Genomic DNA, 21359 nt, shown 5'->3' on the forward strand with positions numbered 1-21359 from the left:
CTCTTCCTCGGCGCCGCGGCCCCTGGTCCTGCGCGCTGATTCCCTGGCCGACGCCCGGGGCCTGGGCCCCGGCTGCGCCGCCGACGCATGGCCCGGAACCGGCCCCGCGGGGGGGGCGGGGCCCCGCCGACGCCCGCCGCGCCCCGCCCCCCCCCGCCCCCCCCCCCACCCTTTTCCCCCTCGAGCCCTTCCCCCACCCACTCACCGCCCCTCCCTCAACAACACCCAGGCCCCGTCAAGGACGAGATCTTCGTGGACATCGTGGAGCGGCTGACGGCTACCTTTGACGCCACGGGGCGCCAGAAGTCGAGCTCCATCACTGGCGCGGTGCAGATCAAGTCTTACCTGTCTGGCAACCCGCCCATCCAGCTGGGCCTGAACGAGGACCTGATCATCCGCGGGCGAGAGGGCGGCCCTGCCTCCCACGCCTCCTCCGACGCGGTGGTGCTGGAGACCTGCTCCCTGCACCAGGCGGTGGACCCGCGCCGCCTGGACACCGACCGCGTCCTGGAGCTGGTGCCCCCCAACGGGCACTTTGCGGCCATGAACTACCGGTGCGTGTGTGGGGTGGGGGCTGGGGGAGGCGATCGTGCAGTGTGGGGCAATCACGGGGGCTGGCGTGCACCTGGGCCTCCATGGGTTCTGGGAGAGGGCCGTGGCACAGCATCGGTCCCCACACGCGACCCACCTCTGCCGCGCCAGGTCGACGCGCAGCTTCCGGCCGCCCTTCCGGGTCTACCCGCTCATGGAGGACGATGCGGTGGCCCCCGACAAGCTGACGCTGTATGTGCGGCTGCGGGCGGAGTTCCCGCCGAGCAAGACGGCCACTGGCGTGGAGCTCAGGCTGCCCCTGCCGCGCAGCGTCCAGCGTGTGCACGTCGAGACGGGTGCGGGTTTGGGAGGGGAGGTTGGTGGGGAGGGGAGGAGGGAGCCCGGTGCTGGGCGCGGGGATCGGGGGGGGCGCGCGGGGGTTGGGCGAGGAAGCGATTGCTCCGATGTGCGCCTCAGATGGTCAGAGCACGCCCATGCACTCACATCACCGCGCGGTCCCCTTCCAACAAACCAGACGGGGCGCGGCCTGCCACGCTGGGGCTGCCGAGCAAGACCCACTTTGCGCAGGGGGCGGAGTGGGTGGAGCGGGACAGGGTGCTCGTCTGGAACCTGAAGCACCTGCGTGGCAGCCAGGAGCACACGCTGAGGGTGGGTGCGGTGCTGCTGGCTGGAGTGTAAGGGGAAGGGATTGGCGATGTGGCATGCGGCTGTGGATGTCAGGGACGATGAGGCTACGGCATTATGGGCATGCACTGCGCGGTGAAGACGCAGGGGGGCCCTGCCCGGCTGCAGCTGATGATTTACTGCCCCTGTCAGCCGCTTCTCGGTTCTTAAACAACACGCCGCACTCAACCCATCATAACCCCATGTTCCTCCTACACAAGGCTCGCCTGACGGTGGATGCGGGGAGCGTGGAGGCTGTGAAACGCGATTATGGCCCCATCACTGTGCAGTTTGTCCTCCCAGGAAAGCCTTCAGGTGAGGTGGAGATGGTGGGAGGGAGGGGGACCCCAAATCAACACAATTGCTGGGCATGGCGTAGACTCTGTTGCCAGGCAAAGCCTTTGCCGAGTTTCCACACCAACTTGGGGCCGCGAGGCGATGCTGGCGCAAGCGATGCCCTGGTTTCAAAGCACCCCGAGACACCCTGGCTTTCCACCCTATCCCTCCCAGCATCGGGGCTGGATGTCCGGTACATGAAGATCCTGAAGCAAGAGAAAAACTACAACCCAGCCCGCTGGTTCAGGGTGGTGGCAGTCGCCAACTCATACCAGATCAGGCCGCACTGGTTGTGAATGGGGCGAGTGGCACGCCCTGGTGGTCGGGCCGCTCGCATGCCAGCGCGTTCGACCTTGCCAGACTGTGACAGTGTGTTGCAGAGTGGGAAGCAGGAGGGAGGAAAGCAAGCAGTCAAGGACTACACAATGTTACTGACAAGGGAGGGAGACTATACACTGCATAGAATCCCGGATCCCTTGTGCAAGGGAACAAGCTGATGTGGGTGGGTGGGCAGCAGAATACACGCCGTGCGGACATGCACACGGCATCACATGGCCCTGCCCATGGTCTAGGCTGTTGCTTCTTGGGGCTCAAAAGTCTGCTCTCCATCCTCCTGTGCCTCGGCATCATCCATGATGCCCTCCACATGCTCTGGATGCTTCTGGAGGCATTCCTGCGTGGAGGAATCCTCGGTCTTTTAAATGGAGCGTCCCGGGAGGCTTTCGATAAGGAGTGCGTTGAAACCGCCCACAAGGAACACTCCACTTCGTTCGTGCACGCGCCTGGAAGGCCTTGAACTGGGGTATGCAGTCCATGCCCTTGTCAGGGTGCTCGCTCTTGATGAAGCAGCGGAAGGCACCTGAGAAACTGGTCCCACATGGTCCTTCCCTCAAATCAGCTGCAGTGATTGCAATGGAAATCCATTGCAGTGACGGGAATTTGACCCACTCTGTTAGTAAAGGCTGGGGCGATCCGTCTTGAGGTTGGAATGGCCAGGCCATTCCCCCCCCTCCTCACCAACACAGGGACACTGCAGGGCCTCGTCGATGCGCGCATCTATGTCATCCCCTTCCAGGCTGCCGCCCATGGCCTCCGCCGCCATGTCCTGGAACGACATGCTAGATGTCTGATGCAAAGTAGTGGGTCCTGTGTCCTGAGTGGAGGGCGCCAGGCGAGCCTTCTTCGACCCAGCAGACACACTGCGGTGGGCTCGCAGGGCAAGGCTTCAGGCAGGTCTTGTTAAATGCAATATTATAACTCCTCCCAGAACCTGATTCCTGATCCAATTGGGGGTGCTCCACCTTCGCGTCTGGCCTCGAGCGCAGGTGGATGCCAGGTCAGCATCCTCATGCTGTGTCTGGCTTGCAAACCTGTTCTCTCCACACTATGCCGACCAAGTTGCCCCACAGTATTTATGTGAAAACAACTCGCGAGAACACACGGAGCAGTCCCCGATCTTCTCACATTGCATACTCTACACCACACAATCTCTCCTCAGATTGTAACCACTGCGGCGCCGTGCCGAAGCTATTCGAGTTTTCAGAACCGCTTACAGCATGGACGACCTGGTGACTGCCGGGAGTTCGGGGAGGGCCGCCGCCATTGAGCCCTTTCAATTCATAGCACTGTCGCCATGGACCGCGTGGATGACTTCCTGCAAGGTGATGGCCATACGTTCGGGGCACTTCTTCTTCGGCCCCCTCATCGCCCCACCAAGATCCAAACTCAAAATGAATCTCGAGGGGTCCCCGCTTTGAGACCGCTCCCATTCTATTCGCCTCTCGCACCTCCCAAGCTCTACATCATACACATGACTGGATGCAAGCCAATTACTGCGTGGGTGCCCATGGGTTGGGCATGCCTGGGTGGGTGACGAGACGTTGCCAGCCAGCGTGAGGAGCAGACCAGCCTGGCACACCGCCACTTTGACAAGACCGACTGCAGGGAACCCTTTGCCATCAAGCAGGGAAGGTGGGTTTCTAAGAAGAGCAGCGTTTGCTCTCGTGGCATTGAGGAACCAGGCCATGGCATATCACCTTGCAGTGGCTCCACTCGTCTCTCTGGGCGGAAGCTTTCATGGAGAGTGTGCTGGACAACGACGCTCCCTTCCCCAATGCAAACATGTGGGGAGAGGTCCAAGGAGCTGCGCCAAGTGAACGAGGCATGGATCCGAGTACTCCTGTGTGGACGATGGCATGGCCTTCCTCCGGGACTTCCCTGTTCTGCACCAGGACTATATGATCACCACCCACGGCTCTCAAAGGTTGCTCGTTGCGCTTGCTCAGCACAATACGCTGGTCCTGAGCAACCACAATAAGCAGCTTACGGGACGTCCTGGGGGGTGATCGTAAAGTCCCTGTACAGATCTGGGTAGTCTTTAAGGAACGTCTTGCTGTCGGCCACACAGGTGTAATCGAACGAATGTGTGCCTGCTTCACACAGCGCAGCTCCTTGAACCGCTCCACAGATGTTTGGATTGGAAACTGCAGAGTTGGTATCCAGCAAACTCTCCACAAGAGCTGTTGCCCACCAAGACGAGCATGGGCAGTCCAAGGTGTCATTGACATGCCCTGGGTGGCTCATGTCATGGTAAAAGGCGATGCTTTTCTTGTAGTCCTGCCTAAGCTGCTTGATTGTGGGCTTGTGCTTGCAGCCGGTCTTCTGAAAGCAAAGGCGAGACATGCTGGTCTGCCCCTCACGCTGGCTGGCGTCGCCTCTCTCCACCCATTCAGGTTCGCCTTGCCCATAGGAATTACGCGCAGTACTCGGTCGAAACCCAGTCCTGTGTGTAGCAAAGAGCTTGGAGTGAGTGCACCGGAAGGGGACGGAAGGGATTGGAGCATCCGGGATGGTTTTCAATTTCAAAGTGTTTGGAGGAAATAGGTTCTGTCTAGAGGATGCGGTGAAGCTGCAGCCTTCGCTCTAGAGGAAGTCGTGTACGCGCTGTGTGGAGACGTTTGCCTGCGTTACGAGGGTTCCATTGCAGCGACCGCGAATTGTGGCCTCGGTGGGAACCGTGTCGCCTCGGCGAACGAGCCCTCGGGAGGCTGAACAGCATGGGGCACTTTCCGCATTGTCCACCGGCTAAGATACGGTATCTGAATGTCAACAAGGTACTCGAGGACTTCCCGGCAATCTGTTTGTGAGTTTTCGCAAGTCTATACCCGAAGAGAGCCGGCAGTCCTCCAGGGTAAGCCACCCAGCCGCCCACAATCCCAGTCCAGGCCTCATTCACAATGCATGTCAGGTCAGGTCAAGGCGTCGTTTGCCATGAGGATGCGCATCGGGCACGCACAGAGGGCAGGGCAGGCGGGTGGCTGCGCCACGGAGCGCTACCTCCTCCCGTCCAATTTGCCATACGGCGTCCAGTGTAGCCTGGAGACGTCGATGTCTATCGTCTTCTGGTTGGCGATGGAGCGCATGTGCTCCTCTATTATTTTCTGGGTCACGCTGATGATGTGGTCTCCCTTCCAGTACTGCGAGGATTGAGATTCAGGGTGGAAGGGGGTGTGGTACCTAGCCAGTTGAAACGATGCAGCCTCATCAGGACTGGTGCTCGCCAGTTTGCACGGCGACATGCACCATCCCTCTGCCCGCTCCCCGACCGAGTCCGTGCAGAATTCTCTCCCAACCCTCTGCCACTTTCTTCCCGGCCTCCCTCGTTCCTCCATCCAGACACCGTGCCACTTCCGCCATTCTTTCCGTTACCCGCCCCCCCTCCCAACCCCCCCCCCCAAAAATCGACTCACACACCTTGATCAGACTCAGGCTCTCGAGCGTCTTCACGACATCGTCGGTGCGGATGGCGGTGGCCTCGCTGATGTCCTTGATGCTCATGGCAGAGCGGTGATCTCGCAGCGCCTCCAGGATGGCCCGCATCCAGTACGAGCGGTATGACACGGCGCCCAGGTCGGAGAGCGGCCGCTCCGGGCTGCCCAGCCGGCCCTCCTTCTTGCTCAGCTCGTAGGAGAAGGCGATGAGGAAGCGGCCATACCCCTTGCGCTGATGCGCGGGGAGGGTGAGGATGCACGCCAGGTTGTTCCCCTCCGCCGAGTCCTTCTCCTTGCTGAAGTAGCCTACGACGTGGCTGCCGTGCGCATCGCGCTCGCAGAGCACGTAGAAGAGGAAGGGGTCGACGTCGTAGTACAGCGTCTTGTGGTCTAGGAACAGCTTGCTGAGCAGGCACAGGTTCTGGCAGTACACCTTGGCCTTCTTCCCGTCCACCTCGTACATGGAGAGGGGGGGGGACGCGATCGCGCCGCCCACACGGCCCGGGTCCGACGCCGGCGGCGGCGGCGAGCGGTAGATCTCGTCTCCGGGCGGCGCGCGCAGGGGGGTCTTGGCCAGGTGGCGCAGCAGCGTGCGCCGCTTGCGGAAGTACTTCAGCGTGTACTCGCAGATGTACAGCCGCTCGCAGGACGCGTGCGGCTCGGGGTAGGGGCTGTAGTACCAGGTGTCCATCTGGTACCGCCCCAGCTCGATGCTCTGCACGTTCTTAACCTTGGTCTTCTCCTGGTGCTCCTTCTCCGCGTGCTGGTCCAGAGGGGGCAGCTCCTCCACCCCGGGGCCCACATGGTGCATCTCCGCAAACTGGCGCTTCAGGCGCCGCGTCATCTTCTGGTCCCCTGTCAGGCCCGCCAGCAGGTCCGACGCCGGCGCGGTGCTGGCGCGGGACAGACCCTCCCCGCTGCCCACGCTGTGCAGGCCGGAGATGCGGGAAGCAGGCACCCACTCGTCCAGCCGCTTGTCAACTGGGGGGGGGGGGCGGAGGAGTAAGAGAAAGGTGTGGGGAAGTGCAAGCCGAGGAAAGGAGGGCAGTGCCCAGGCATGCACGGCTATCCTCCACACACCAGAGCACGCTAGACAAAAGGCAGAGGGAGAATCTGAACAGTCCATTCCCCGCCGCTCACACTCTGTGTAGTGGACATAGTAGTGGAGGCCACCTGCCTTGTCCAGCTTGCGCTCCACTATCTCTGCCGGGTCTGTGGTGCAGGGGTGGGTTCCGGTGATGCGAGGGCGCATCCAGAAAGGGGGCCCAAGCGAGGGACTACCACCTCGTGCACCCTCATCCCAATACCCCCAACCTCGTCGCCACTAGACCCCACCAACTCACGATGCACGCCGTCTACTGTAGCCTCACATGATACACGCGTCCCGATGCCATACCCCTGCTCGGGAGAGGTTTCGAGAATGTTCACCGCAGGGCGCTGCGCAGGGGCAGGTCGTGGAAAATTCGCGTGCACGATCTGCATCCCCCCTCCTGGGCCCCGAACGCACCTCCTCCCGGCGTGCATCCAGTACTGCCGGCTCAGACCGTGCGTGCCGGCTCTGCACCATGCCTGGCGAGCTCTAGGGCCGCGACGTCTCCTCCACTGCTTCACGTCATGAGCGCGGGCAGTTTCGCAGCCCGTGACACGACAGCGGCGGTCGACTTGCGGTGGATATTATGTGCACCCCAAGTGATCTGATCTGTCTTCAAGCCATCTCCCCGCTGCTGCCTGTGGGCAGGATCTACGAGCGGAGTTGAGAGCGGGGATTTGGCACTCGAATGCTAATTGGAAAGGGGGGCACGAGTTTCTCTCAGTGGGCGGTGGAGGGGGCCAAGCGGTTGAGGGCACTCACGCCACAAGCCAACTCAAGCATGCTTGGTCTTTCCTGGGATGGCGTGGCGCCTGCTCTTGTAGACAGAGGAGGCGAGCAGGCCTCCGAACACCATGGCCACCGCCACCCATTGCTGCCCCAGAAGGGGGTTGCCGCTCCACAGCACCGACAGCAGGATGTTGAAGAACTTGCGGGTGGTGGTGATGAGGGTGTTGATCAGGCTACCGAATCGCCGGATGGTGTGGAAGATGAAGAGCTGCCCCACGGCGCCGCAGAGGCAGAAGAGCAAGACGTCGCGGCCCGCCTGGCATGGGGGAGGGCTTCGGAGTGGGACATTCTAGATGTGGAGTGGGTGCTTGACACATCGCTTGACGGCAGATGCATCTCTGGCAAAAAGCACAAGCCATTGCACGACCAACCACCACAACGAGCTTGTCAGCGCCGACCCCTCAAGGGGTCCATCCAGCAGAACTTCAGAGGCAGTCATGCATCTGCACCCCTCCCGGGCAACCAGCGCAGGCACAACAGTAAAGGAGGCTTGCATCAAGGAAATTGGGTGCCATTGCCTGCATGATTTCCGCCAGCCCACCTCTGGGTACTGGATGCAGAATGCCAGCAGCTCCCGCCCCGTGTTGGTCAGGCCAAAGAGGAAGGGGACATAGAAGAGGCCGCACCAGAAGTTCATCCAGCACATCATGTGCAGCGCAGACCCGCCCTCATGCTTCCGATGGATCTCATCCTGCAGGAAATTGTGCCAGGGTGTCGGTAAGAATGGTGGCTGCCAGGCAGCTGCTGCCCCCGGGTGGCATGCTGTCAGTCTTAGGCCCACTCAGAAGGCTGACAACTACACCCAGGCTAGGAGGCGGGGTAGCGATTGTGGGCAGACTTATTCCTGGGCTCCCCACCTGGGCTGCGTTGGTGTACCCGTCCAGGGTCAGGTTGACAAAGCAGAGGAAGTAGCCCAGGGGGGCGTTGGGATGCGCCAGCTTGCTGGTGACCTTTGTGGATGAGCGCAGGGCGAAGAGGGAGATGCCGGCTGCATGTGTGGAGAGGGGGAAGGAGAGAGGATGGACGGTATGGTCTTCGGGCATGGATGTGGGGGTTGGCACCCACTGCCCCAGCCGCACTGCCTGGCGGCCCCTTTCCAAAGGGTCGATGTCTGCACCCCCTCCCAGCATCCCTGCGCACCTGAGATGAGGGAGCAGCAGGTGTACTCCACGACAGAGTAGGACTTTCCGTGCAGTACGGTGCCGACCAGCATGACAGGGATCATCTTGGAGGACTTGGCAAGCACTTGGGCGGGGTAGGAGATGTACTTGAGGGCCTGCATTCCGCAGGCCGGCCCGATGCTGTTGGACACCGCAGGCTTCCAGTAGGCAGTGATGGGCGGCATCTTTGAATGGCTGCGGGGTGCAGAAGAGTCCACAGACGAAATTCAGGGGTGGAACAGCAGGGGTGCCCGTGCATCTATGCAAACAGGGGCCGGCACCAGGGGTACAGCAGCGACCCTTCAAGTTCCACACCCTCTCCAACACACCCACCCCTTCTCAAAGATCTTGAGGAGCACGTACGCCCACACGAAGCATGCCCAGCTCTGGACACCGTTGAGGGCGGGGAGGTGCGTGAAGCGCTTCAGCTCCGGGCCAAACCGCTTGGTGGACAGGGTCTCCTGCATAACCCCTTGGGTTAGGTAGGCACCGTAAATGCCGCCCACGCAACATAGCAGATTCACCGCCAACAAGATCCGGTCCGCAATGGAGTTTGGGTGCTGTTTTGGCATTGTGCGGTGCGTCGGCCTTCAAGGGAAGCCTGGAGGCCACGCCTGGTGAACAGGCTCCGGCACCCGCAGGGACGCACGACGGTGCAGTGCAGGCGGCAATGCTCGGCACCACTCAAGCTTTTGCCAATGGTGATAGTGTCGTGGGACTGCTGAAGGTTCAGGTTACAGGGTGCCCCCCACCCCCGATCCAAGCAGATCGAATGTGAAGGTGGCAACCCCCCGGGCGCGCGCCGGGGTGGTTTGGCTGCTTTGGCTGGGGGGGGCGTGGCAACCAGGGCGCTGGGAGACCCCGTCATAACACCCGGCGTCGCAGCAACTACCGCCGAAACAGTCCGTTACAGGACCGTTGCCCCCACTCATCCATTCAAACACCCAAAGACCTGCCATGACGGACCAAGAGACTGCCCCCCCCGCACCATCAGTGCCCGCCCGGCCGCGGCTGAACCTGAAGCCGAGGGATCCAGAGGCCGTGGCCAGGATGGAGGCTGAGAGACAGGCTTCAATTGGGAAGGTAAGATGTGTGGCGATCACACTGCTTTGTCGTGGCTCATCGAGGCCGCAGCCACCACCTCGCTTGCACGGTGACTGCTGGAGCTCACGACCCATCCCTGCTCGCGCGCAGAGCCCCTTCGGCAACGCAAAACCCCGAGAGGCCGTGATTGCTGGCCGCGTGGGGAAGACCGAGGAGGAGGTGCTCAGGGAGGAGGTCAAGTCCACCTACAAATTGCATGTACGCTTGCTGCCTTGGTTTCGGCTGGGATGCTGGAGCGTCCGGGGGTCTTCGTCGCAGAGCCGGGGTCCCACACAGAGCTGGGTGCCCGCGGCAGGAATGCTGGGGGGCCCAAGCAGCAGCTCTCTCAAGTCTCTGCAGTTCGTAATCTTTCCCATGGGGCCAAACCATCGACTCCCCCTGCACCCTCTCCTCCTCAGCTGCGCCTGAGTCCCAGCCAGCTGGACGAGAAGAAGGCCCAGGAGGCTGTGATTAGGCAGGCAGAGGAGACCGCCGAGGCCGAGGAGGATGCCGAGAAGAAGGCGGAGCTCAACAGCGAGGTGGCCGTGCAGAAGGAGAAGTTGGCGGAGCTCCTGGGCGGCTTTGAGGTGTGTGTCGCGTGGGCTGTGCCGCCAGTGTGTGTCCTGCGACCGAATCGTGGGGCGTGGGGGCTGGCAGGCATCTTGTCATCCGTGCACGCTTCCCTCCGTCCCGCCCTGCCGTGCATGGGGCCTCCTCGACCTCACGCGCGGCCCTCAGTGATCCCACCCCACCTCCCGACCCACCCACTTCCCCTCCAACTCCCCCCTTGGACCCCCCCCCCCCCACCACACAGAAACTGGCCCTTGAGACAGCCATGTCTGGCTCGGGGCCGCGCATGTCCAGCCTGCGCCGTGCTCAGGCGGAGGCCGCCGCCGCGGCGGGCCAGTACGACTCCGCCGCCGGCGGCAACCGCTACCACCCCACGCAGGGGTACGGCCCGCCCCCCGACGCGGTGGCCGGCGCCCCGCCCTCCCGCGGCTTCCCCAACGGGCAGTACGGCGCGGCGGGGCGTGCGCCCCCCCGCTCCCAGGGCTTTCCCGAGTACCAGCAGCAGGCGGGGCACGGGGCTCGGGGCGGGGAGTATCAGGAGGCCCGGCAGGGGCGCAGCCAGTACCAGGAGCCGCGCCAGCAGGGCGGCGCGGACGCGGCGACCAGCTTCCACCGCGCGCCCGGCGCGTTCGTCCCCGGCGAGGACTCAGACGCCGGGTTCTACGATACGCCCTCCAGCTTCGACCCGGCCGCCGTGGCGGGGGGGGGGCAGTCGCGCGGCGGCGGCAGCGGGTACCGGCAGGGCGGGAGCCAGGGCGGCGGGCGCAGGGAGGGCGGGCGGCAGGCGGGCGGCGGCTACCGCCAGGGGGGTGGCGGCTTTGGCGGCCCCAGGACCGACGGGTACTCGGGTGAGTGTGCGGGGAACGGGGTGGGGGGGGAGGGGGGGGGTGAAGGGCACCACCCAGGGATGAGATCATGGGCGGGACAATGAATGCAACCGTAAGGTGTGGCTGGGCGGTGGCCGTGTCTCCTGAATCTCACAGGGCGCCCCATCGCTGGGGCTTGAGGATGCCAGGGCCCTCCCCCGCGCCGGCGCACACTCTCACTCGAGCGCTGTGCACCGCCGACACAGGCTACACGCCCCCCGCGCTGTCGGGCAGGGGCGTGGGCGGGGAGATTAACTTCGAGGAGAGCTACGGCGCGGGCCAGGACCGCTTCTGAGCGGACTGGCAGTGCAGCTGAGTCGCAGCGGCGGTGTCCTTCCTTGCCTCCATGGCTGGGCGCGTGAGTGCAGGCTGGCCTTTTGGTCATGCCCTCTGGGTCCTTGGGCGACACAGACACACACCGGCCCCCCTCTGATGCGCTGCGACGCTGCTTACAAAAACGCATCTCGAAGGCCGCATGGTCGGCATCGTACAGATATATACAGGGGAGGTACAGCCAAGAATTGGGGGAGTAATGGGGGGGCCTTTCCACCAGCCACAAGCAGACCGGGACATGCCTCGGCGCCGCTTCCCAAGGCATGCCACACGTTCAGCATCAGCCAAAGACCCGGTCTGGAAAGAGGGAGGGGGCCAGGAGCGTCCAGCAGTAGAGCGCTGCCGCCACCCACTGCGTGACGATCTTGACCCACACCGATGTCCAGCCCACGTCCACGGCATCCTGTGAGTGGGGGGGGGAGGCATGGGTGTGAGTCGTGATCATGGCATACGTTTGAAAGCGGGGTTTGCAAGGGAAAGGGGACCCAGGATAGTGGAGGCTGGGGTGAAGGAGCCCAAGAGACAGCAGCAGCGGGGTCAGCGGCATGCGGGCGGAGGAAGGCTGAGGAAGGCGCGGGCCGGCTGGAGACATCGCAGTTTCTGTCTCGTCCAACCTCGCACATCACAGGCCCCCAGCAGAGCCTGGCTGAACCCACCGCGAGGCCGGCACGATGCCTTCTCGCACTGAGCACGAATTCATCCCCGATTCTCCTGACCTCCCACCCTCCCATCACCGCCATTCCACTCCCATCACCCACAAACAGCCACACCAATCCGCCACCCCCCGACCCCACTGAACACCCAGCCGCCGCATCACTCGCCTTGGGCTGGCCGGTCGCGCCCCAGCCCGTCATGAGCATGGCGATGTACATGGAGGCCAGCGCAAAGACGGCATAGAACTGGGCGTAGCAGTAGGGCACCGGCGCGTCCTCCTCCTGCGCGCGGGCCGGCAGCGCCGCGCCCTCCCCGGCGCCGCCGCGGTCCATGCCGCGCGGGGCGGCCGGCGCCACGCCATCGAGGCCCGCGGAGGTGAGCTCGGCATCGCCGGCGAGCAGCGGCTCGGCGCCCGCGCCATTTCCCCCGGCCCAGGCCCCTGCAAAGGTCTGCGTGTTGGACCCGGCGCGGAAGGCGGAGTAGACGACGGAGAGGAGCGTGAGCAGCATGCCCCCCGCCAGCGTGGCGCCGCTCGCCGCACCCAGGCGCGCGCCCAGGCCGTTGCAGGCGTAGTCGCGCGGCTCCGACTGCAGCGCGCTGTAGCCCATGTAGGACACGTACAGGCCGACGGCGGCGGCGGGGAAGAGGCTGCCCGCCTCCACCGCGGGGTGGAAGCTGGTCAGCGCCATGACCACCACCAGGACCAGGGTCAGGCTGATCAGGGTCAGGTTCAGGGAGCAGTCCTGGCTGGCGGGGGCGAAGAAGTGGAAGCAGAGGGCGGCCAGGGCTACGCAGCCACCCAGCGCGCCCAGCGTGGCGGCCAGCAGGCCGTACAGCCAGGTCTCATCCTCGTCCCCGGCCTCCACCCACGCGTCGTTCCAGGCCTGGGTCACGTCCACCACAATCACCATCTGGGTCAGCAGGAAGAGGGGGGAGCCGAAACGCGCGACCCAGGCTGCGGAGAGAAAGAAGCAGGGGGGGGGTGGGGGGCGTTGTTGGAGATCAGGGTAAATCACCAAAAGACTCTGGGCTGATCCATCCAACGAGGGGCATGGGAGACGGGTGGTCCTCGCAGAGCGAGACTGCCAGGGTGCAGGTTGACAGTGCAATGTCTGGTGTGATCAGAACCAGGCAAACGGAGGCAGGAGCAAGCCCGCCACCATCAGCCCAATGTTGACTCACAGTAGGCGTTGATGACGCTGGGAGGGAGAAGGAAGGGGAGGAGGATACACACCGTCCAGAGGGCAGCCTTGATGAGCCAGGAGCCGTGGTGGAGCTGGGTGTCGCGCCGATCGCTCGTGCGCTTCACCCCCATCATCACCAGCGCCAGGCTGCCGAAGAGGAGCTGGAAGGGAGGAGCAGGGTGAGGAGGCATTGTCAGACGTATTTTATAACCGTTACACTGGCTCAAAAGTATCCCTGACGGTAGCAAGGGGCTGGTGCACCGCAAGTGGCGCCAAGGAGACTAGGAATTTCCTCACCAGGTTCCCCAGGCTGATGCGGTACACGGCCTGGGCCCCGAACCACTCATCCGAAGGCATGGAGCCCTTGTTGAAGGACTTGACGATCCCTGCGAGCGGTGGGGGCATGGGGGTGCTCAGGGATTGGGACCTTGCCCCCCTTGGGCTTTGCCACGCGCAGCTCCTGCACCACCCTCCCCTCAACGCTTCTCCCCATCGTTCTCCTCGTACATGGGATCTTCATGAGCAGGGGCTTGGCAAAGTCGCGCAGGATCCATGCCAGGATCATGGACAGCGTGAAGAGGAAGCTCCAGGCCAGCCTCGCGCTCCGCACCATGGCCTCCCTCGACGCGCAGGTGCACACCGTGCAAGCGCATGCCGCGGCAGTGCTGGCTACGCAGGAGCTCAGCGATCCGATGAGGAACATGAGGCGCAGAGTCCCGTTCCGCGACGCCTGCAGAGGCGACCCCTCGAGACCAAGGGAGGGGAGGGACTCTCCGCTTTGACTACCGAGGTATGGTGCTCAAGTCGGTGTCGCTTCGTAGCACTAAACCTTGTTCTCAGACGTAGGCTGTGGAACTCGACTCCAAGAAACTCCCGCTTCAAGCCCCAATCGTTCCGAGCGGGCCTATGCCCTTCGTGGCGGGACCCTGATGGAGAGGACTTGACACCCCCTCGACTCTTTCATTCGGAGTGTACATCAGGAATCGGCGGGTGTGGCACAGGCGGCACAGGCTGCACAGCCCCAGCATCAAAAGATTGCGCTACTAAAAATCGAAGGCGAGCGGGGGGGGTCTCTTCTCGCGCCCATCCCAGATCAGGGGGTAAACTTCGTGGCGAAGGCCCAGGCGTTGTTTGCGCCGGGGTCGGCAAGGTGGTCGTTCAGGTTCTGGATGGGGCCCTTCCCCGTTACGATGGCCTGGATGAAGAAGCCAAACATGGAGAACATGGCCAGCCGCCCGTTCTTGATCTCCTTCACCTTCAGCTCCGCAAAGGAGTCGGGGTCGTCGGCCAGGCCCAGGGGGTCGAAGGACTCGCCGGGGTAGACGGGGTCCAGACCCTCGCCAGCGGGCCCGCCGTTCACGCGGTAGCCCTCCACCGCGCCCATGAGCAGCACCTGGACCGCCAGGGTGGCGATGATGGACCGGGCGTTGATCAGGCCGGGGACGCCCAGGTACTGGAGGCCGTCGGGGGAGAAGATCTGGGCGCCGGCCTTGAACCAGGGGACGTGGTTGGTGCCGTCCAGGAGCTCGGGGACGACGCAGCCCAGCGCGCCCAGCAGGGCCCAGCGGGCGTGGATCACCTCGATCTCGCGGTAGCGGGCAAAGGTCTCGGGGTCGGCGGACAGACCTGCCGTATCCCAGCCGTAGTCGCCTGCGGCGTGTGCGTGTGCGTGTGCGTGTGGGGGGGGGGGTGTGGAGGGTCACAGGTCTGGAAGACGGGCGACTGGTGCAGGGGCCCATGGTGTTGATCAGGTCTGAGGACAGGGTGCAGGGTGGATTGAGCGCTGGCATGATGCCCAAGGGAAACCAAAACACATGTCATCCCGGCACTCGGTATGCATGAATGTTACCATGTGTCATGATCTGCCCCAGCTGCAAAAATCCGGCAATGCGGTTGAGATAAGGCCACCATACTCTATGACCCCTCCCAACAGCACCCAGCTGTAGTCCTTGGCCAAGCAGTTCATTTACCCAGCAATGTATTCCACAAACGCACCGGCGTGCTCTCCCGTCAGGTAGGAGGGGGTCGCGCCATCGCTGAAGGGGCCTGTGCGCGGAGAGAAGAAAGGACGGAAATCAGGTGATGCGACATGAACATCCATGCCAGATCAGCACAGCTTCCGAATCCGTATTGATTCGACCCTCGACTGGCCCGAGAGCGGCCCGGCCTGCATCTTGAGGTACCCATGGGCCGATGATAGCTCACCGAGGAACTTGGGGCGGTCGGGGCCGTACCAGGTGGATCCCAGGTTGGAGCCACCCTTGACGCTGGACACGGCCTTCTTGGCCTGCTTGGTCGCGGTCTTCTTCACATTCTTGAGGGTCTGGCGAGTGCTCTTCGCCGTGATCGTCTGCACGATGGGGAGGATTGGAAGCGTGGGTATCAGGTTGGAGAGCAGTTGGGTCCTCCTTGAAAACCCCACTGCACCGCAGCCTGTGCTGCGCCTTACCAGGCTGGACTGACAGGTGATGGTCTGCATGGTGCCTAAAATGGTGGTTCGCGGTCCTGTAGGGGTTGAGATACGAATGAAATGCGGGGTTTCAGGCAAGTGCGGCCCGGGTTGTCCTCGTGATCCTTTCGGATCCAGTGTATCCTTTACGCGCTTTCTTTCCCGGGATCTCTCCTTGTCTTTGCAATCCACCGCACAATCAGTCAAATCAGTTTGAGGGTGCGCAGCCCGCGCCCCGTGCAGCGGCTGAGCGCTGATCTCACCCGCACATAATGACACAAAAGGGGAGGAAATGCGGTACGCCTGCGTTCCAGACTGGAACCAGGATGCTTTGGCCGGGGAACGAAGGGGGGGGGGGTTGCCTACAAATCTATGGGTGAGGGGAGTCTGGGAAGGGCATGGAACGAGGACCTCTGTCCATAATCAACACGCAGTCACAGGCCCCACAGAGGGCTGTGCCCCGCGCCACTCAAGCATCTAATACTCGGAGAGGGCTGGATAGCATGCGCAAAATCGAAGACTCAGCAGTAACTCGTCAGGGTACATGGCGGGCGTGGAGGGGGGGGGTGCCCCACAGATTGCTCTTGGGGCCCCAGGTGTGAGGGGGACCAGCAGGGGGCGGGGCGCCGCCTCACCCTGCGGCGGCGCTGCCTTCCCGTAGGCCTGTGCGGCGGCGCTGCCTTCCCGTAGGCCTGTGCGGCGCCGCACGATCTCGCTCGAAAACTTTCAGTCGCCCGAGGCTGCGCGGCCCCATGCACGACAGCGGGCACCTTCCTCTGGGGAAGAGGAGCGTCGCCTTGCCGCTTGATGCTGCTCTGGCCTCCGGTCGCCGGAGGACACTCATTAAAGACTTGCTCGGGGCCAGGCGTCCACACCCGGGTCCCGCCTCGCCTGGGGCAGGTGACCGCGTGCCAGTCGGCAGGAGCATGCGGACGGCCAGCGGGAGGGTCCCAGGGTCGACCTCCTACCTCAGCGGCCCCAGAGGCCAGACCCCCCCGAGGTCCCCAAGCGCATGGACTCCAGGGCAGCCGTGAGGCCATCGTTGGCTGGAGAGGGCGAGCCAAACGCCCCGCTGCTGGCTGCATGACTCAGGCTGCCTGCCGGGCGCGCGCCCGGCGACAGGATCTCCTCCTGTGCGGGTGTGCGGGGCGGGGGGGGGTTGGGGGGGGCGAGCAACTCCATGCAGGAACTTTGGCGCGGAGGCAGTGGGTCCTCGTCTGGAGGGCGTCCACCCTGCCCGCCCTCGTCACCCTCCCATAAAATAGCAACGACAGCGACTACTAGCAGCAGAGCCCTGCATCCCCCAACACCCTCACACACAAACACCTGTCTGGGCACGGCCGCGTCGATGGCGACAAAGGCCCCCCTGATCTGGTGCGCGCCATGTGCCACGACGCGCTGGATGCTGGCCTCAGTCTCAAAGGTGACGAAGCCGAAGCCGCGATGTTCGCGCTTGTTGGCACGGTCGCGCGGCAGGTAGACGTCCATGACGAAGCCAAAGGTGCCAAAGTAGTCTTTCACGTCCGCCTCGCTCGTGTCCTTGTTCAGCTTGCCCACGAAGATGCGCGGGCCGGCCCGCGCCGACGCGGGGCCATGCATCGACCCCCCGCCGCCGTGCTGCATGGAGGAGCCGCCGTGCATGGAGCCGCCGGCGTGCACGCTGGTGCCGCCATGCACCGAGCCGCCGCCGTGCAAGGAGCCGCCGGCGCCGCCATGCATGGAGCCACCGCCGCCGCCGTGCAAGAGCCCGCTGCCGTACTGCAGGGAGCCGCCGCCGTGCAGGGAGCCGCCGCCGCCGCCCATCCAGCTGCTGGCCAGTGCGTCGGAGGCGGTGCGTGCCAGGTCCTGGGAGTACCCAGGCGCGTACGCGCCACCGCCCAGCGCGTCCAACCCGTGGCCGTAGGAGCCAAAGGCGTCACCACCGGCGCCGGCCTGGTGGTGGTACCTCGCGCCGGCGTCGCCCGGCCCCGCCTGGTGGTACTGCGCGCCCAGCGCCTGTCCGCTGGGGACGCGCAGCAGGCCGCCACCGGGTCCTGCGCCCGCACCGCCCTCCAGCGACCCGAAGCTGGCGGAGCCGGCCAGGCGTGCCTGGTAGGCGGCCTGCGCCAGCATGGCGTGCAGCCCGCCACCGGCGGAGCCGCCCATGCTGCCCTCCCGCGCCAGGGCGCGGTGCAGGCCGCCGCCGCCGGACGCGCCGCCGCCGCCGCCGTGCAGCGCGCCCAGGTACTCCGGCAGGCCGCCCCCTGCGGACGCGGCGCCGCCGGCGTCGAGGTAGCCTTCGCTGCCGCGGCCGCGCGGCGTGTGGTCGGGCGTGACCCCGGCGCTGCCGGCCGGCACCGCGCCGCTGAGCGCCGGGTGGCTGGCGTTGCGCCGTGCGGCGTAGGCGTCTTGGCTGGGCACATTTCCGCGTCCAACGGGGCGCACGTCGCGCCGCGGCGATCCCGCGCCCGCCGCGCCGGGCCCCTGCGCCGCCAGCGCGCGCAGGTACTCCGCCACGGCCGTGCTGCCATGCGCGGAGGCGCCGGCGCCGCCGCCGCCCAGCAGCGGCAGGTTGGGCTGGCTCATGCTGAGGCGGCCGGGCAGCATCGCGGCGGCCGCCGCCGCCGAGGCTCCGGCGCCTCGGTCTTTGGGCGTGGCGCGGTCAATGGCCACCTCGTTCCCGCCCAGGACATGGGAGCGCGCCATGACACGGTCCACTGCCTCTGCCCCCGCGTAGGTGACGAAGCCGATGCCGCGGTGCCCCGCCTTGCTGGGGTCCTTGGGCATGTAGGCGTCCTGCACTGCGCCAAACTGCTCAAAGTAGGCACGGAAGGAGGTATCCGAGACGGAGAAGGGGATGCGGGCGACGAAGATGCGGGTGGTGCGCGCCGAGCCGACCTGGGGGGGTGGAGTTGTTTGGGTGGGGAGGGGGTCGGAAGGAGAGGAGAATGAGGCCTAGTGGGGGGTGCACGCAGGGCTGCCCAGCAGGGCGGGCGGATGGCTCAGGGAGGCCGCTGTGCGGTCCCAATCGAGGCAGAACCTCCGGTCAATTTGAAATCGAACTGCACCATGCCGCAAACACAGGCCAGGGCGCCAGAACACGAATACGCAGGTGGATGCCCCGGCACAAGCAGGAAGCTTTCGACACAGCAGGAAGCTTTCAACTCAGCAAAGGGACTAACGCGCATCCTTTTGCGTGGTGCGTCCACGCAGGAGGGCCAGCCCGGCGACCCGACGCCCGGCCCATGAACATGGGGTTCACCACACAAACACACACACACACAACCCTCCCAAGTTCCCAACACCTCGCTACGTGCCGCCCCCACACCTTGCCCTCCGGCAGCGCAAACTTGGCCTCGCACTTGCGGCCGTCGATGACGTGCTCTGAGGCCACGGCGGTCCGGGCATCGCTGGGGCTGGCAAAGGTCACGAAGCCAAAGCCGCGCGACTTGCCCGAGTACCGCTCGCGCATGATCTGGGCGTCCTCCACGGCGCCGTACTGGGAGAAGTGGCGCGTCAGCGCAGAGTCCTCTGTTTGCCATGGCACCCTGGGCGGTGGGAAGGGGAGGAGTGTGTGTGAGGGGACTGGCAGAGGCCTGCATGCTGGCAAGTGAGCTGCCAGCTCCTCGACAGCCAGTGGGCGCCATGGAGAGGCAGGCGTGGCGCCCCCCTCCAGCAGCTTGCATAGTATGACACCATGGATGGTGAGCCCTGTTCCCCGCCAGCACTGAGGCAGCAACCAAGGGCATGTGCCCCACTCTACATCATAAGATCTTGGAAACGGTCCAACCCTCTCAACCCCAACCTACCCGAGGACCACTACTTTACGAGCGTCCACATCTGCAGAGGAGACCAGCGCCTCACCCTCCAACACTCCCTGCAGGCCCTCCCCCAGGCTCTCTGCACTGGACTCCGACAAGGTGGACAGCTGCCCCGCGCTGAGCAGGCCAACGCTGTTCCCAGTGGATATGCGGTGATCGAAGGAGATGGCCGGAGTTGGGGCGGGGAGGGGCATGGAACCCTGGGCTAGGGATCCGGCCTCCGTCCCGGGCGTTCGGGCCTCCAGGGCGCGTGCCTCCGGTCCAAGCAGATCAGGTTACAATCAAGGCCTGTGAGATGGTTGAAGGAAGGAGAAGGTGTGGTGAAGGATGGGAGCGAGGCCGACATCAGCCCCTCCTGCGCCGGGGGATGTCGTCGCCGAGAGCACCGCTGCGAAGCAAGGGCAGCGGCGCAAGTGCAGCGGGCGCAGCGAGATTGGGCGTCGTAAACGGTGGCGAGACCTTCTACTGGGCAACACGTGGTGTGGGGACCGCAGCAGCGCCTGGCCGAGGGCCAGCACTGCGAGTGACAAACCAAAGGGCGGGCACCCCTTGAACATGCCCCACCTTGTTCCTACAGTACTCGCGACACCCCGATGCGCGACTAGATAGTGACGAGCGCTCCGAAATTGACGGCCGCTTCAAGTTTTGACATCGCAACTTCTCCTATTGGTTGTCACATGCCCTGAACCGAGCAACCTCGCTCCCTCGTCGTTGAAGCTTGGTGGACAGGGGGTGCCAGCTGGAAAGTTTCCCGCGCATGCCGTGACACACTGCACCCCACGCAACTCGGTCCAAGACGGGGGCATCGGCCTCGAAAACTCTCTTCCCTGCCACACCGCATTGGCACTTGCACAGTGCATTAGTCTCACAACCTCGCCTGTGCCCATCGCTCCTCCCCTCGACCCAACCCCAAGTTCCTGCCCCGCAGCCTGCACTTTACCTCCCACTCCGGGCACCGTGCCCTCGATACATCTCTGAGCGCGAGTCAGGAGCACATAATCTCGCAATGCTGCGGCTGTGTCTTCAGCGTGCCTGCGCTGCGTCCTACTCTGCAGCGGCGAGCTGCAGCCCCGCTCCTCCCTGCGTCGCGACGTCTGCGCTGCGCCTGCTGCCCAGTCCCGGCCCGCGATCCTTTTCCAGCGATGCCGAGGCTGAGACGCGGGAAATCACCAATCCCAGGGTGCTGGAACTGGCGGACCAGATTACACAGCTCAACCTGCTGGAGGTGAGCGACCTCACCGAGCTCCTCCGAAAGCGCCTCAACCTCCCGGCATCATACGCCAGGCCGATGTACGCAGCTGGTCCCGTGGCCGCAGCACCCGCAGGTGCGTGGTGTGGGATGTGGGGCGCGTGCCTGGTGATGACTGGGCAGCAATGGTCTGTGATGGTCTGAGTTCGTCATGACCTGTGGTTTTCCTCATGTGCAAGCTCATCCTGCGAGGTACATGCGGGACTCCTGAATGATGCCTCAATCTATCCCTCACTCCATAACAAACCTTCTTGCAGCCGAGCCTGAAGCCCCCAAGGTAGAGAAGACGGCGTTCGATGTCAAGCTCGACGGCTTTGACGCTGCAGCCAAGATCAAGGTCATCAAGGAGATCCGTGCCGTCACTGAGCTTGGACTGAAGGAAGCCAAGGAGCTCGTGAGTCCAGGGTGTGGAATGTACCTCATGGAAAGTGCAGATGCTGGGCAGGGTATGCCATTCGAATACCTGCAAGGTTGAGCCAGATTCCATTGTTCTCCCTCTGCATTCCACGATGTATGAACTACCCCCAACAGGTGGAGGGCGCACCCGTCGTGGTGAAGAAGGGGCTGAAGAAGGAGGAGGCTGAGGAGCTGCAGAAGAAGTTGGAGGCTGTCGGCGCCAAGATCTCTTTGGAGTGAGCCCAGCCTTTGGGCAGCACCGGGAGGGGGAGTCCTGGACCCGGGCTGAGACTGGCGATGGCAAGGAGGAGCAGAGGCGCTCACAGACTCCAGTCTGGGCCTCTTTCATCCGCCTCGTGTTTTCACACCTTGTTTGCCATCCACTCCCTGTCGTGAGCCCCCCCCTTCATCTGCG

At 64.2% G+C, this 21359-nt stretch overlaps 8 protein-coding genes across 8 annotated transcripts in view; 3 read left to right on the top strand and 5 right to left on the bottom strand.

The window, feature by feature from the left end:
• The window catches only part of F751_3742 (AP-2 complex subunit mu), a gene marked incomplete at both ends in the record, with an annotated part of 3896 nt that extends 2049 nt beyond the window's left edge, over positions 1-1847 (top strand). The window contains 5 exons of the mRNA XM_011399316.1: positions 230-554; positions 703-887; positions 1067-1200; positions 1437-1530; positions 1726-1847. Of these exons, the coding sequence (XP_011397618.1) occupies positions 230-554; positions 703-887; positions 1067-1200; positions 1437-1530; positions 1726-1847 (860 nt within the window). The remainder of the gene's footprint in view (positions 1-229; positions 555-702; positions 888-1066; positions 1201-1436; positions 1531-1725) is intronic.
• Positions 1848-4883: 3036 nt separating this feature from the next.
• On the bottom strand, positions 4884-6888 carry F751_3743 (putative MYST-like histone acetyltransferase 1; the record flags this gene model as incomplete). The annotated part of the gene is made up of 5 exons (XM_011399317.1): positions 4884-5027; positions 5305-6302; positions 6462-6533; positions 6665-6719; positions 6829-6888. 5 exons carry the CDS (start codon positions 6886-6888, stop codon positions 4884-4886), a joined length of 1329 nt encoding a protein of 442 aa, XP_011397619.1.
• A 298-nt stretch (positions 6889-7186) lies between these two features.
• Positions 7187-8827, bottom strand: F751_3744 (Solute carrier family 35 member B1; the record flags this gene model as incomplete). Its single annotated transcript, XM_011399318.1, has 5 exons — positions 7187-7456; positions 7742-7891; positions 8058-8188; positions 8341-8555; positions 8694-8827. The coding sequence occupies 5 exons, from the start codon at positions 8825-8827 to the stop codon at positions 7187-7189; spliced, it is 900 nt and encodes a 299-aa protein (XP_011397620.1).
• Positions 8828-9317: 490 nt separating this feature from the next.
• On the top strand, positions 9318-11174 carry F751_3745 (hypothetical protein; the record flags this gene model as incomplete). Its single annotated transcript, XM_011399319.1, has 5 exons — positions 9318-9443; positions 9555-9662; positions 9863-10030; positions 10495-10670; positions 11021-11174. The coding sequence occupies 5 exons, from the start codon at positions 9318-9320 to the stop codon at positions 11172-11174; spliced, it is 732 nt and encodes a 243-aa protein (XP_011397621.1).
• Positions 11175-11492: 318 nt separating this feature from the next.
• F751_3746 (putative serine incorporator) lies at positions 11493-13753 on the bottom strand (the record flags this gene model as incomplete). The annotated part of the gene is made up of 6 exons (XM_011399320.1): positions 11493-11615; positions 12007-12144; positions 12223-12821; positions 13049-13211; positions 13348-13436; positions 13558-13753. 6 exons carry the CDS (start codon positions 13751-13753, stop codon positions 11493-11495), a joined length of 1308 nt encoding a protein of 435 aa, XP_011397622.1.
• A 390-nt stretch (positions 13754-14143) lies between these two features.
• On the bottom strand, positions 14144-15529 carry F751_3747 (Chlorophyll a-b binding protein of LHCII type I, chloroplastic; the record flags this gene model as incomplete). Its single annotated transcript, XM_011399321.1, has 3 exons — positions 14144-14676; positions 15046-15096; positions 15256-15529. 3 exons carry the CDS (start codon positions 15527-15529, stop codon positions 14144-14146), a joined length of 858 nt encoding a protein of 285 aa, XP_011397623.1.
• Positions 15530-16468: 939 nt separating this feature from the next.
• Positions 16469-19493, bottom strand: F751_3748 (putative RNA-binding protein; the record flags this gene model as incomplete). Its single annotated transcript, XM_011399322.1, has 3 exons — positions 16469-18376; positions 18807-19026; positions 19288-19493. The coding sequence occupies 3 exons, from the start codon at positions 19491-19493 to the stop codon at positions 16469-16471; spliced, it is 2334 nt and encodes a 777-aa protein (XP_011397624.1).
• An 812-nt stretch (positions 19494-20305) lies between these two features.
• F751_3749 (50S ribosomal protein L7/L12) lies at positions 20306-21184 on the top strand (the record flags this gene model as incomplete). The annotated part of the gene is made up of 3 exons (XM_011399323.1): positions 20306-20624; positions 20806-20942; positions 21080-21184. The coding sequence occupies 3 exons, from the start codon at positions 20306-20308 to the stop codon at positions 21182-21184; spliced, it is 561 nt and encodes a 186-aa protein (XP_011397625.1).
• Positions 21185-21359: the final 175 nt, after the last annotated feature.

This window comes from Auxenochlorella protothecoides (genome assembly GCF_000733215.1).
Source record: "Auxenochlorella protothecoides strain 0710 unplaced genomic scaffold scaffold40, whole genome shotgun sequence".
Classification (NCBI taxonomy): Eukaryota; Viridiplantae; Chlorophyta; class Trebouxiophyceae; order Chlorellales; family Chlorellaceae; genus Auxenochlorella; species Auxenochlorella protothecoides.